Source organism: Anabrus simplex, chromosome 3 (assembly GCF_040414725.1).
Source record: "Anabrus simplex isolate iqAnaSimp1 chromosome 3, ASM4041472v1, whole genome shotgun sequence".
Lineage (NCBI taxonomy): Eukaryota > Metazoa > Arthropoda > Insecta > Orthoptera > Tettigoniidae > Anabrus > Anabrus simplex.
The window spans coordinates 225,129,925-225,144,655 of record NC_090267.1 but is presented as its reverse complement, the minus strand read 5'-3'; the positions used below and the strand labels follow the sequence as shown (position 1 = coordinate 225,144,655).

The following is a 14,731-nucleotide window of genomic DNA, read 5'->3' as shown; positions in this document are numbered from 1 at the left end:
GCTTCTTCGAATTAGGTGGGATTTTGAATTATTGAGGTTCTACTATATTTACTTACTAGCAAGATACCCGTGCTTCGCTACGGTATTATGCTGAAATTTATAATTGAATGCTTATTGTTTTAGATATATAATCCGCCGAAATTCGCGATCTGACTCGTTTTCTGCGAGAATCCTCCAAAATTCCCGATCTGACTCGTTTTCTATTATTTTACAGCACGTTTCCTCCCATTTTTCAATATTCCTTTCCAACAATCGATTTCGTACTTCCCGGGTTAGGCTCAGGTATTCCTCCTGGTCAGTTGGGTCCGTAAATCTTTGCCATCTTTTCCGTTAATCATTTTTAATATGGATAAAATCCTTCAGGAGATCCGGCGTGGTGTCATATTGGGTGATTTGGCGGCACTGAACCCGCGGCCGGACTTCATTCTTAGTCATTACCCGTCCAGGAGCCGTTGCCAGCGCGGTCCGCACATTTGACGACGGTCCGGAACATTATTATTATTATTATTATTATTATTATTATTATTATTAGCCTATTATTATTATTATTACTATTATTATTATTATTATAAGTTGCTGGAATGGCTGATGACAGGGAAAACCGGAGTATCCGGAGAAAAACCTATCCCGCCTCCGTTTTGTCCAGCACGAATGTCATATGGAGTGACCGGGATTTGAACCACGGAACCCAGCTTTGAGAGGCCGGAGCGGTGCCGCCTGAGCAACGGAGGATCCTTATAAGTACATTAATAACAGTAAAATCAATTGGTCTCACCTCCTTCTACACCCCACCGCCGTTAAGTTTATTTACCGCCACCCCCCCCCCCCCCAAAAAAATTAAAGGAATGCTTGTTTCTTTATGTTTAAGGGAGATTCCAAACACCAATGTTCACGTCTATTACCTTCAGTTTTGAGATATAAGTATCCCCATAAAAGTAATTTACTTTTTTCACTTCATTTCACACTACTCCCCCCCCCCCCCCCCCCGCCCTAAGTGAACTTTCCGAAAAAAATACTTGTTTCTTTAATAGTAAAGGATCTTCTAAATACCAATTATCACGACTCTAACTTCTTCAGTTTTTGATTTATGTGTCCTCATGAAAGGAATTCAACTCCTTTACACTCCCGCCCTCAAATATGGTTTCCCGCCCAAAACGCGTTTTTCTTTGTTTTTAAAGGAGATCCAAATACGAATTTTCACATCTGTAATAACTTTAGTTTTTATTAGATGTATGTATTCTCATACAATTAAGCCAATTAATTTTTCAATTCTTTCACCCCCCCCGCTTCATTGGATTTTTAGAGAATACGTGTAGTTTTACTTTTAAAGCAGATTGAAAATATCAAATTTCACGTCTGTAAAATCTGCATTTTTGATATATCAGTAGCCTAATTAAAAGAATTCAACACCATTTTCAGTCACTTTTACACCCCCCCCCTCCACCCAGGTGATAATTCCGAAAACTAAAAATACACGTTTCTTTATGTTTAATAGAGATACAAAATACCATTTTTCACTTCTGTAACATGTTAAGTTTTTTAGATATACTGTAAAAATTCTCATTTCAAAATTTCACCCCTTTTGAGTTCCTCTTAAGTGGAGTTTCCAAAAACAAATCACCTAAGTTTCTTTACATTTACAGGAGATTCCAAACACACACTTTTTACGTCTGTAACATTTTACGATTCCAAGATATTCTGTAGATATAGTCTTTCAAAAAATTCACCCCATTTTGTCACTCCTGTTTAACCGTCATTAATTGGATTTTCCAAAAACTAAAAAATACGTGTTTCTTTATTTTTAAAGGCGATCCCATATACAAATTTTCAGTTCTGTAATATCTTTCGTTTCTGAGATATATGTATCCTCATTAAAGGCATTCAACCCATTTTCCCCCCTTTTACACCCCTCCTATTGGGATTTACAGGAAACAAAAAAAAATATGTGTTCCTTTATTTTTAGAGGAGATTCTAACTACCAATTTTAACATCTGTAAATTTTAAAGTTTTAAGATGTAGACGCACTCATTTTAAAAAATTCACCCCCCCTTTTTACCCCCAATATTTGGATTTTCCAAAAACGAAAAAATACGTGTTTCCTTACTTTTAAAGTAGATCCCAAATACCAATTTTCAAGTCTGTAATATCCTCAGGTTCTGAAATATAAGTAGACTCATGAAAAGCATTCGACCCCTTCTTCAACCTTTTCTTCCCTTCTTATTAGGATTTTCCGAAAACAAAATATACGTGTTTCTTTATTTTTAAAAGAGATTCTAAATACCAATTTTCACATCTATAACCTTTAAAAGTTTTGAGATATAGATACACTCATTTTAAAATATTACCCCCTTTTCACCCCCTCCCTTAATTGGATTTTCCAGAATCAAAAAGTACGTGTTTCTTTATTTTTAAAGGAGATCCCAAACACCGATTTTCAGGTCTGTAATATCTTCAGTTTCTGAGATATAAGTAGCCTCATTAAAGGCATTCAACCCTATTTCCACCCCTTTTCACTCCTCCTATTGCGATTTTCCGAAAACAAAAAATACGTGTTTCTTTATTTTTAATGAAGATTCTAAGTACCAATTTTTACATCTGCAAACTTTAAAAGTTTGGAGATATAGATTCACTCATTTTAAAAATTCACCCCCTTTTCACCCTCCCATTAATTGGATTTTCCAAAAACAAAAGAATACGTGTTTCTTTATTTTTAAAAGAGATCAAAAGTACCAATTTTCAGGTCTGTAATATCTTCAGTTTCTGAGATATAAGTACCGGTATCCTGATTGAAGGCATTCAACCCATTTTTCCCCATTTTCACCCTTTTTCACCCCTCCTATTGGGGTTTTCAGAAAACAAAAAAATACGTGTATCCTTATTTTAAAAGAAGATTCTAAGTACCAATTTTTACATCTGCAAACTTTTAAAGTTTTGAGATATAGATACACTTTTTTTTAAATTTCACCCCCCTTTTCACCCCCTTAGCGACGGAATATCAAAAAATCCTCTCTTAGCGAGCACCTACATCTTAATATGAATAAATCCCCAAAATTTCATTTCTTTATGTCCAGTAGTTTTGGCTCGGCGATGATGAATCAGTCAGTCAGTCAGTCAGTCAGTCAGGACAAGTTATTTTATATATATATAGATTATGGCTCCAAGACCTACCTAAGCCCTTATAGGTGAGTTTGTTTATACTTACACGATTACATGTAAAGTATCAAATGCATTAGTTTCTTGTGAATCTGGAAAGTATCTTACAATTCTAAATACTTTTCAATGAAATCATTTTTGTATAATTTGTATAATTCACAGAAGCTTGCAGACTGAATGCTGAAAGGCACAACTGTCTATAATGATAATGTATGTATGTATGTATGTATGTATGTATGTATGTATGTATGTATGTATGTATGTATGTATTTATGTATGTATTTTAATATAAGTGGTTTATAAGTGGAAAAGAGAAAAAGAGAAGCCGAGTGAACATAGACGGAGAACGGTTAGAGAATGTAAAACAGTTTACATATCTGGGTAGTATTATTAATGGAAGAAATGAAATCAACCCTGAAATTAATAACAGACTAAGTACAATTATAACATTTTATCAAAGTTCCCAAGAGAACGAAATTAACATTATATAAACAGTATTTCATACCAATTGTAACATACGGACTAGAAACACTGGTAACTAATAAGAGACAAGATAGTAAGATCCAAGCAGTAGAAATGTTTAAGACCATCGGTTAAAAAGACAAGAAGAGATAGAATTCAAAATATTAAAATCAGAGAAGAGCTAAATATAGAACCATTAGTACAGAAGATACAGAAAGCAAGACTGAGATGGTTTGGACATGTAAAAAGAATGGAAAAGGAACAGGTAGCAAGAAGGGAATCAGAAAGAAAAGTTAAGGGAAACAGACTGGTTGGAAGACCGAGAAGAAGCTGGAGGGATCAGATTTGGAAGGACATTAGAGAAGCTGGATTGGATGAAGTAATGGAGCAGGAAAAGTGGAAGGACAAAAAGGAGTGAAGGAGACACCCGGGCGACTGGAGAGGGAAATGATGATGGTTTATTCGTTTTAAAATAGCCAGGTGGCCAATGCATTTAAGATCCCAGTCATAGTTATTTTAACATAAAATACAAAACAGCCAATTAAAAACCAGGATACACTGGCAACAATGTCATGAAACAGCTACTACAAACCAAGTGTTTAGTCATCATTTACACAAGCCTCATGGCTGAGTATTGCAGAAAGAACTATAAAATCAAAAGATAAAGTAACAAAATATAAAGGTATCATTTTACTCACCATATGACTTGATATTTAATAACCTTCAGCCGGACGAGCACAACATAAAAATAAACAAAAAGAAAACTAAAGTACTGGTCTGCAGCAGAAAAGAGAAGAATTGTATGCCAATTGTACTTGGAAACAAAATTCTACAGGAAACAAAAGTGTATTTATCTGGGTAGTGAGGTCACGTGTGATGTACAAGCTCTAAAGAAATAGGAAATAGAATTGGACAAGCTAAGTAAAAATCAATAAAAGAATATTCTGACCTCCAGGAATATCAAATTGAATTTGAAGAACTTCTTGAGGACATAGTATGGAGTTTTATGTTATGTGGGAGTGATCTTGGACTACAGGAGCTCAAGAAAAGGAGCCCATCTAATTGGACACATACTTCATCACAATGACTTTGTCAAGAGAATAATCTATATACATATAAAACAAGAGTTTTGTCTGTACATTGCTCAGAATTTAAAAAGGATTGTATTTCTGTATCAGTCATGTCCACAGAAACAAGGAAATGCACTTTTTAATTTTCCGTAATTTCTGTCTGTCTATCTGTCTGTACGTATGTACACGCATCACGGAAAAACGGCTAAAGAGAATTTAATAAAAATAAGTATGCAAAATCGGGGAATAAGTCTCTAAAATCTAGGCCATAAACAATTTTATCGCGCTAAGTGAAATGGCAGTTTAGGGGAAGGCCTAAAATTTAATTCTCAAATATTGATGTTATTAATGGCTCTATCTTAATGAAAATCGGTATGCAAAGTCGGGGAATAAGTCTCTATAATATAGGCCATAAATAATTGTATTCATGCTGAGTGAAATGGTACTTTAGGGAAAGGCCTAAAATTTAATTCTCAAACATTTACGTTATTAGTGGTCTTATCTTAATAAAAATCGGTATGCAAAGTCGGAGAATAAGTCTCTATAATCTAGGTCATAAATAATTTTATTCACGCTGAGTGAAATGGTAGTATAGGGGAAGGCCTAAAATTTAATTCTCAAATAGTTATGTTATTAGTGGTCGTATCCATAAATACTACATAACTAAAGTTATACAGTATTAAATTTCTGATCATTTATGTCTTATACATTGTTACCGAACGGCTATGATCACAGAGATGTTCATGAATTTGGAATTATTTTTTTTTACGAAGTCCATATCAGCGCCAAGTCACAAGAAAATGAGTAAACAGAATTTAATGAAAATCGGTATGTAAAGTCGGAGAATAAGGAACTACAGTCTACACTATAAATAATTTTATAAGACGCCCTAATATCACAGAGTTGAAAGAAAACTAAATGTGAAGGCCTACAATATAGAAAGCTCATACAATTGATCAACAATAACATTACACTGACCATTGTTTGTTGTGATGCGCTTTGTGTCTTCTGTTGCCACTCATCTTCGATAGATAGGATTACTGCTGCATACTGAGTATTTATTTCAATTTGCCTTACATCACATTGACACAGATAGGTCTTATGGTGACAATGGGATAGGAAAAGGCTAGGAGTGTGAAGGAAGCAGCCTTGGCCTTAAATAAGGTACAACGTTCTTCTTTAGCATGCCATTCCTCTGGTTCATAAATTTTCTGATACTACTGGTACGTAACACACTGGTTCATGATAGCATTCGAGCTATTCAATCCTTACTCTGAGGCACTGATTGGAATGAGCAGTGTGAATATTTGACGGAATAATTGCAGTGTTCTTGGCTGTCTGCGGCCTGGTCATTCTTCTAGCTCTGGAACTTTGGACTGTTAGACCGGCATGATAGTAGAGTTCGTAAAGTGAGAAAATGTGCGTATTTTCATTTGATCAAGTATTTTATATGATAACATTGCTTTTAATCGCTACTTTCCTACTGACGTTTTTGTAATGACCTATGTTGACTTCAGTTAGGAAAACCACAAAGTCAGTCTTTCTGAGAATCCCGTAGCGAAGCACAGATACATCAGATAGTAGAAAGATAAAATGGAAGGGGAAAATCTACCAATGAAAACCACACTTGAAATATGTGAGTCAGATCGAGGACATGAACTGTAACTTTTACTGTCAGCTGACGAGGAAAGCAGAGCACAAGGAGTGGAGAGCTGCAGCCAAACAGCCTACTGGCTGCTAACTTAAGAAGAATTTAATAACCTATGCATGATAATGTAACTCTTCTTTGTTGCCGAATACAGTTAACCAATTACTCTGGCTGTGTATGCACATCCTAGTTTTTACTATAATCACTTTTGTTGACCCATTTTTGCCAAATTATGGTATATCTACAATGACAATGGGTTTGATATCAGTCTTCTAATGTGTTTTGTATTTCTCATTTGTAAGCAATAAACTAGTATAATAATAATGGCGTATGGCCTCCAGAGAGGCCTGGTGCAGGTCTTTTTCTAGTAGACGGCCTATTAGGCAACCAGCATGTCTGTGAAGATGAGGGCTCTACCTAGGATGATTTCTAATGTTGAAGACGCCACACACACCCAGCCCCCGAGCCATTGGAATTAACCAATTAAGGTTAAAATCCCCGACCCGGCCGGGAATCGAACCCGGGACCCCTGAACCGAAAGCCAGTATGCTGACCATTCAGCCAAGGAGTCGGATAAATAAACTAATGGTACAGATTCATAGAAGTGTCAGTTTTACCACTAAAGACCACACATCACGTTTTACTGGTATAAATTAGAAAAGATTAATTTTTCTTCTTCTCTCCAGGCCTTTACCCCAATTACTTGAGCCGGCAATAATACAGATTAAGTCTAGTTTTATGGCCAGATGCCCTTCCTAACACCAACCCTATGTAGAGGGATATATTCATTAATGTTTATTTCTGTGGTTATAGGTAATGTGATGTGCTGTATGTAAAGGAAAATGTGTATAAAGACTATCACAAACACACAGCCCCTGAGCCAAAGCAATGAACTGACCTGCCTGAGAATCAAACATGGAGCCTTCTGAACTGAAGGCCAATACACTGACCATTCAGCTAAGGAAATGGACAAAAGTTTTCCACCCAAAATTTAAAATCATGGTCTGTCAGTTATAAAGGTCGATGAAACTCCAGTAAAGTAGTAGTAGTAGTAGTAGTAGTAGTAGTAGTAGCAGCAGCAGCAGTAGTAGTAGCAGTAGTAGTAGTAGTAGCAGTAGTAGTAGTAGCAGTGGTAGTAGTAGTTCACTTTTATTAATATGAGTTGCTAAGGAATTAAACTTGTAAACCATTACAATTATGGCATAAAAAATTATTAAAAAGGTACACAATACCTGGTAATGGCTAGCTAACTCCTCAAAGCCTGTAGACGACTCTGCATCTCCTCTAGCTCATCCTCATCCTCTACTGTCGCACTAGTGGATGGTTCTGCCACAGACGTGGGGGGTAACGTGTCAGTCACAGCAGCAGGTGCTTGGCCAAGCTGGCCAGCAGTCAGTTCCCATAGCACCTGAATTTAAACAGATTCTGAAGTAAGAATCTGCATATGGCTTACATTCAATGACATTTTCAAACTATTACATCTAGGTTTTCTATAAATCAAAGAATACAACTGAGACAGTGATGCTAATTTACTGATGGAGGAAAACAATAACTTTTAAAACAGGAAACGGATATCTCTGAAAGCATTAAACAGCTAGTAACACCTATATATATAAATGAGATGCCTCCACTCACCACTTAGGAAGAAAAATTTATTAATGATGGTATTTAGACATATACTAGTAATACCCATTGAAAAAGCAATGGCTTCCATTGCTCCACTGGTATTTGTTAGATGATGATAAAAAAGGGAATTTTTGTGACTCTTGATATCAAGGAGGCAGTTTTCATTTTAATAATGATGTTTATCTGCAGGCGGAAGGGACTTCAAATTAGTGATATTCAAGTATCCGGGGGGAAAGATGATGATGATTATGATTATTATTATTTAGGTGAAAAGCAGTCTGGCCGATGCTGACAACTTGGTCTTAATGACAGGCTGTGCCGAAAGCCTGCAATCTAATATCTTGGAACTTGAAAATAGGTGCAATGAGTATTGTATGAAAATTAGCCTTTCCAAGATTAAAGTGATGTCAGTAGGTAAGAAATCCAAGAGAAATCCAAGAGAAATGAATGTCAGATTAGGGACACAAAGCTGGAACAGGTAGATAATTTCAAGCATTTAGGATGTGTGTTCTCCCAGGATGGTAGTATTCTAAGCTGAGATTGAATCAAGGTGCAGTAAAGTTAAAGCAGTGAGCACGCAGTCGCGATCTACAGTATTCTGCAAGAAGGAAGTCAGCTCCCGGACTATCTTTACATCAGTCTGTTTTCAAACAAACTTTGCTTTACGGGAGTGAAAGTTGAATCGACTCAGGATATATTATTCATAAGTTAGAAGTAACAGACATGAAAATAACAAGAATGATTGCTGATACAAACAGGTGGGAACATCGTCAGGAGGGTACTCGGAATGAAGAGATAAAAGATAAGTTAGAAATTATCTCAATGGATGAAGCTGTATGCATAAACCAGCTTCGGTAGTGGGGTCAGGTAAGGCGAATGGAGAAGAACACTTACATAGGAGAATAATGGGCTCTGTAATGGAGGGCAAGAGAACTAGAGGGAGACCAAGACGACGATGGTCAGACTCACTTTCTAATGATTTAAAGATAAGAGGTATAGAATTAAACGAGGCTTGCACAGTGAATGCTGAAAGGCATAACAGTCTATGTTGAAGATTTACAGAATGTTATTATTATCGCTTCCTTCAAGTGGGGAATTTAAGGCGCCTGGCCCTCTCTTACACATAACCACATTAACCAATATGAATATGAAGTAATATTGCTCAAATACACAATAATTATACATATTACACAACTATCAACTAGGTTTACATATCCAAGAAAACTTCTCTCAAACCTTCGTCATTCACACACTCAACTGTACAGTGTACATTTCAGTCAGTAGCTATCAACGGGTAATCTCAGCGAGATCTTTTAAATTTAGCTAATGAATTGCAGATCCTGATACGGACTGGTAAGAAATTCAAAAGTCTGGAACCAGTCACAGCAGTGTTGCTAGATTTAATAGTAATATTCAGAAAGTGATGGAACCAACTAGAGCGAAGAATATTCTGGATGAGGTGCTGGTAAAACCAGATGAGCTCTATAAAGAAACTGAAGTAATAGATGGCATTATTAATCACAAAGCTGTTTTTGTCGTAGTTAAAAATAAATGTGAAAGGAAGGAAGGTATTAAAATTAGGACTATTAGGCAGTACCATATGGCTGATAAAACAGGCATGAGGGAGTTTTTAAAGAGTAACTATAATCAACTTAACCAAGGAGGTGATCGTGTTTTATTCGTATGGAGCGTGTTAAGTACATCAGACTGTTCCAGCAGCGCTAGCTTGATTTAAGTATTTCAACAGGGATAACTACACCCACTTGACCGTCTTTTGGAACCTGTTGATTACCAACATATCACAGCAGTGGCAAACAGCTAGCTTCGACACCTCAACATCTCCAACATGAAGTCCCTTACATTTTTCTACAACTTTCTGATAATATCAGCAGTATTCTTTTAACACGCTTGATATGTTCATTTCATACTTCAGTTGTAAATATATTTGACACTGGTCTTGTTATCTTGAACTCATGTTACGGGAGTGGGTCAAATGTTCCCGTAGGATGAATGTACTTTCATCCTCAAGGCCGTCAAAGTTCTAATGATGTATAAAAAGAAGAAGATCCATTTTGGTTTTAGACGCTCACACATTCAAGACTGACCATGTTATAGCCTTCAAAACTGTTATTTCTCAGTATACTGGGCCAATGACCTTCGATGTTAGGCCCCTTTAAACAACAAGCATCATCTCAGTATACTTAACAAAACTTTCTGTGCAATGTCCCTATTTTAGATGTTCTTGTACAATATTTTATGAGATCATTGTTTAACACCATTTTTATTCCACATTTTATTAGATAGGCTCCACAACCAATAACTTTAAGATTGAGTTAGGCTGATGGTTCCATAAAAAGGGTGAAACATGTACCTTTAGACTTTTTAGTATTATGTAAATTTTAAGCACATAAAATAGTGGAATGTATTGAATAGGTGGTTCAATAAATACGTAATATTTGTGATAAACGTCATCTTCAATACGGAACATAGAATAATTACTTGTAAGTGGTATGTTCCGAGCTACCAGTGCAGAGATGGCGTGGAATGACATCAGTAGATGAATAAGTTTGAGTGGTGTCTTTAAAAGTAGGAAAGATCACAATATGAAGATCTAAAATTCAAGAGGACAAATTGGGGCAAAATAAATGTTTATACGAAGACGAGTTAGGGATTGAAATAACTTACCAAAGAGATGTTAAATAAATTTCCAATTTCTTTGAAATCATTTAAGAAAAGGCTAGGAAAACGTCAGATAGGGAATTTGCCACCTGGGCGACTGCCCTAAATGCAGATCAGTAATGACTGATTGATTGATTCTGAAAGATAGTACTTGAAAATTTCAGAAGATTTAGCCAAAATTTTGGATGATGTTTAGAAATATGTCCTTTTTTTTATTCATCACCGTCATCATCTATTTCCCTCGTCGAGCTCACGCTAGCTACTATCGAGCTACAAGTTAGTGTCCATCAGATCTCCGTAAACAACTGAGAGAACATTTATTCCTCAACCAACACAAAGGTAAGCGCTTCTTTCAGTATTTCCCCACAGCAGGACATAATTTAAATCCCAGCAACTGACACTTAGGCCTACATATTCTCTTTTCTTTTTTCAGGGCTCACCTGCTTCATGTTTTCCATCTAGAGATCTTTTAGTCCCCTGTTCGAAGATTAATGACAGTATATACTGAATAACACTACGATGAAATATAACACGAGGGAGTCTCTTAAAGCCATATTATGCTAACCAGACGAAGTTTTATCCATCCATACAATTTGTTTTTCAACCAACACATGTGATTTTAAGACATCTGTAACAAGATTGCAGTCTGCAGTCCACAATAGTTCACTCTTATGGTGTAAAAGTGTTCACAACTATAAACAGTTTAATGCCATCATGTGAGGATTATGTCCATCGTTCCATGAGAATAATCATTCACAGCAATGCACAAATAACATTTCTTACCATTCACCTACATTTCGAGCTATTTTAATGGTCACTAAATGTTTTAAAGATATATTATATTTTTACTGATCATTTTTAAATTGTTGTAATTAGTTTTATCATTGTATTATTAGACGTTTTTACGTTATACGTACTGGGATCAGGGCCCTGACCTACCTTGAATTAGGTTATTCTGGCTGATGATGCTCCCAAAATATGAGCGAAGCATGTCCTAATTTTAATAGCTGTTAATGGTTTTATCCTAAATACAAAGGATTACTGTGTATTGGAAAGGTGGTTTTTATTAATGTATCAACTTCTTATTCTGAATTTCAATACAGCTCTACAATGAGATTCATAACTTGCAATCCTTCCATCTTCCATCCTCTTAATATGTCAAAACTATCTCTCACCACTCTGTCCTAAAGCTTTTCCACTCCTATTGCCTTTCTTACGTCCTCATTCCTTACTCTGTCCTTTGTCATTCCTGATCATAATTTTTAAAAATTTAATTTCACTGGCCTGGATTTTATTCTCCTGTCTTTTTGTAAGTGTCCAGGTCTCTGCCGCATATGTCAGTATTGGACAGTAGTACATCTCATACATCACCACTTTACACTTCATTGGTACTTCCATCCTACACACCAGGTTTCTCACTCTGGTAGAAGGCATTTCCCAGTTGAATTATTTTACTAATCTGCATCCTGCATCGGTTTGCTTGGCAAGTACTTCAAACTCTTGTCCCTTTATTTTCATAATTCCTTTCCCTTCCCTTTCTCCTCTAGTCAACACTGTTGTCTTACTTTTTTCATTCCATAATGTTCAATAATCTCACTCAACATGTCTAGTTGCACTTGTACGTCCTCTCTGTTTGCTCCCCGCACCACAAATATAACACCACAAATATAATTTACAAACCTTTAGCTCCCTGTCCCCATATTTTACTTTTGTCTCTCCAATTTAATCCATAACCATTATGAATAACAGTGGTGAGTGGTGGTGGTGATTACTGCTTTAAGAGGAAGTACAACGGGGCAACCATCCTCCATTTAACATTAATCAGAGAGAGAAAATGGAAGGGGTCCGACACTTCGAAAAATGAAGGTATCGGAGAAAGGAAAAAAAAGGGCCACGAAGGGCATGAAAATGAAAGACTCCCTAGGCCTCCATACACAATACCGTCGGGGTCTGAAGAGAACAAGAGTTGACCAAGGAGGGTCAGATAGGATAGATGAAAGTGAGGAGCCTGGCACAAGTAAGTGGAAGCAATGCCAGGACTCAGCTGAGGGCCCCGTGGTCGCCAACCCACGTTCCAAGTTCAGAGCCCTGGGGCCCCTTTTAGTCACTTCTTACAACAGGCAGGGGATACCGTGGGTGTTATTCTACTGCCCCCATCCACAGGGGGATAACAGTGGTGACAGCACACTTCCTTGTTGTAGTTCAGTTTCATTCCAAAACCATTCTATCTTCCCCACATGTGTCTGAACACTGCTGCAACAATTTTTGTACATTGCTTACACATAATGCGTCATTTATTTTCCAAATCCTTTTTGTTACATTACTTCCCATACCTCAGCTCTGAGCTAAGTTTTTTCTAAATCAAGGAATGTCATCACAATGTTTTCCCATTAACTGCCTTATACTGGAGTCTAGTGTGGATCTTCCATTTTGAAAACAATACTGCTCCTCTTGTAATTGTACTTCCACCTTTCTTCTCATTCTTTTTTCTAGTATCCTTCCAAATATTTTTGCTACCGGTACCTGAGATATGAGTGTGATTCCTTGATAATTATCACATACAGTATGTTCTTGTCCTCCTCCTTAAATATAGGTATTATTACTCCTTTACTCCATGGTTTCCCATTTTCACACCAGGCAAATGCTGGGGCAGTACCTTAATTAAGGCCATGGTCGTTTTCTTCCCACTCCTAGCCCTTTCCTATCCCATCATCACCATAAGACCTATCTGTGTCAGTGTGACAATTGTTACTTACTACTCCTTTACTCCAGTCATTTGGTACCAAGTTTTCCTTTCAAATAGATCGAAATAGCCTACACAGCCACTGCAGACCAAAGGGTTCTATTGATTTTATTTTTATTATTTCCACACATGCCTTTGCTGGCAGGATGTATTGTTTACAGTGTACTATGTCTTCTAGTATGGGCTAGAATAAATTTGTTGCATTCATTGACCTGTCTCAGTCCCATCCTTGGCTTTGACAATAAGTGACTAAGGTACGAGTGATTCTAGTAATACCGTTCCTTATGCAGCCAGTCCCTGTTATGAATGGTGTGAAAATATCGCTCATAGGATCGGTTGATGCATGCATTTCAGTGGGCTTACCATGTGTATGTATGTTTAGTCCTCAGCCCGAAGGCTGGTTGGATCCTCAACAGTTCCACCATCAGCTGTCATAGATGGCCTAGGCATCACTGAAGAGGCGTACTAGGGAAATGAGGAGTGAGGTAGTTTCCCGTTGCTTTCCTCACCGAGCCAGAAGTTGCTATTACACAACAGTCTGCCAAGCCCACTGAAATGCATGCACCAACTGACCCTATGAGCAATATTTTCACACCATTCATAGCAGGGACTGGCTGCAGAAGGAATGGCATTACTAGCATTACTCATACCTCAGTCACTTTCATTTTGTCAAAGCTAAGAATAAAGCTGAGACAGATCAATGAAAGTAACAAAATTGCTCTAGCCCATACCAGAAGACATAGTGCACTGTGGGCTTAGCATACTGATATGTAATAGCAACTGCTGGCTCAGTGAAGAAAGCAACGGGAAACTACCTCACTCCTCATTTCCCTACTACGCCTCTTCAGTGACACCTAGGCTATCTATGACAGCTGTTGGTGGAGCTGTAGAGGATCAAACTAGCCTTCAGGCTGAATACCCAACATACATACATACATACATACATACATACATACATACATACATACATACATAATACACATTTCCACACACAATTCATCCAATCCAGCTGTTTTTCCCACTTTAATTCGTTTGACAGCAGTCTCCACTTCTTCCGTTGTGACTTCGTCTTGGCTTCTGTCTCCTCACCATGTACTTTTATCAACCGTAGTTCAATGGTTAGCATTATTAACTGCTGTCCTCTGTGGCCTGGGTTCAATTCGTGATACTACCAGAAATTTAAGAATGGCAGGAGGGCTGGTATGTGGTTAAAATGGTACATGCAGCTTGCCTCCATAGGGGGTGTGCCTGAAAAGAGCTGCACTACATCAGGATGAGGACACAAGTTTACTTTTATCTCATACTGCCTCTTATTCAGGAGTTCATCAAAGTAATCCTTCCATCTTTTCT

The 14,731-nt window shown here is 37.1% G+C and overlaps 1 protein-coding gene across 2 annotated transcripts in view; it reads right to left on the bottom strand.

The window, feature by feature from the left end:
• The window catches only part of Vps24 (vacuolar protein sorting 24), a 95,391-nt gene that overhangs the window by 35,928 nt on the left and 44,732 nt on the right, over window positions 1-14,731 (bottom strand). The window contains exons 6-7 of one of the 2 annotated variants that reach the window (XM_067144294.2): window positions 7,566-7,741; window positions 4,314-4,336 (exon numbers count right to left, since the gene is read on the bottom strand). In XM_067144294.2, coding sequence (XP_067000395.1) covers window positions 7,580-7,741 — 162 coding nt within the window. In that variant the 3' untranslated portion in view covers window positions 4,314-4,336; window positions 7,566-7,579. The remainder of the gene's footprint in view (window positions 1-4,313; window positions 4,337-7,565; window positions 7,742-14,731) is intronic. The other variant, XM_067144293.2, reaches the window with a different exon arrangement.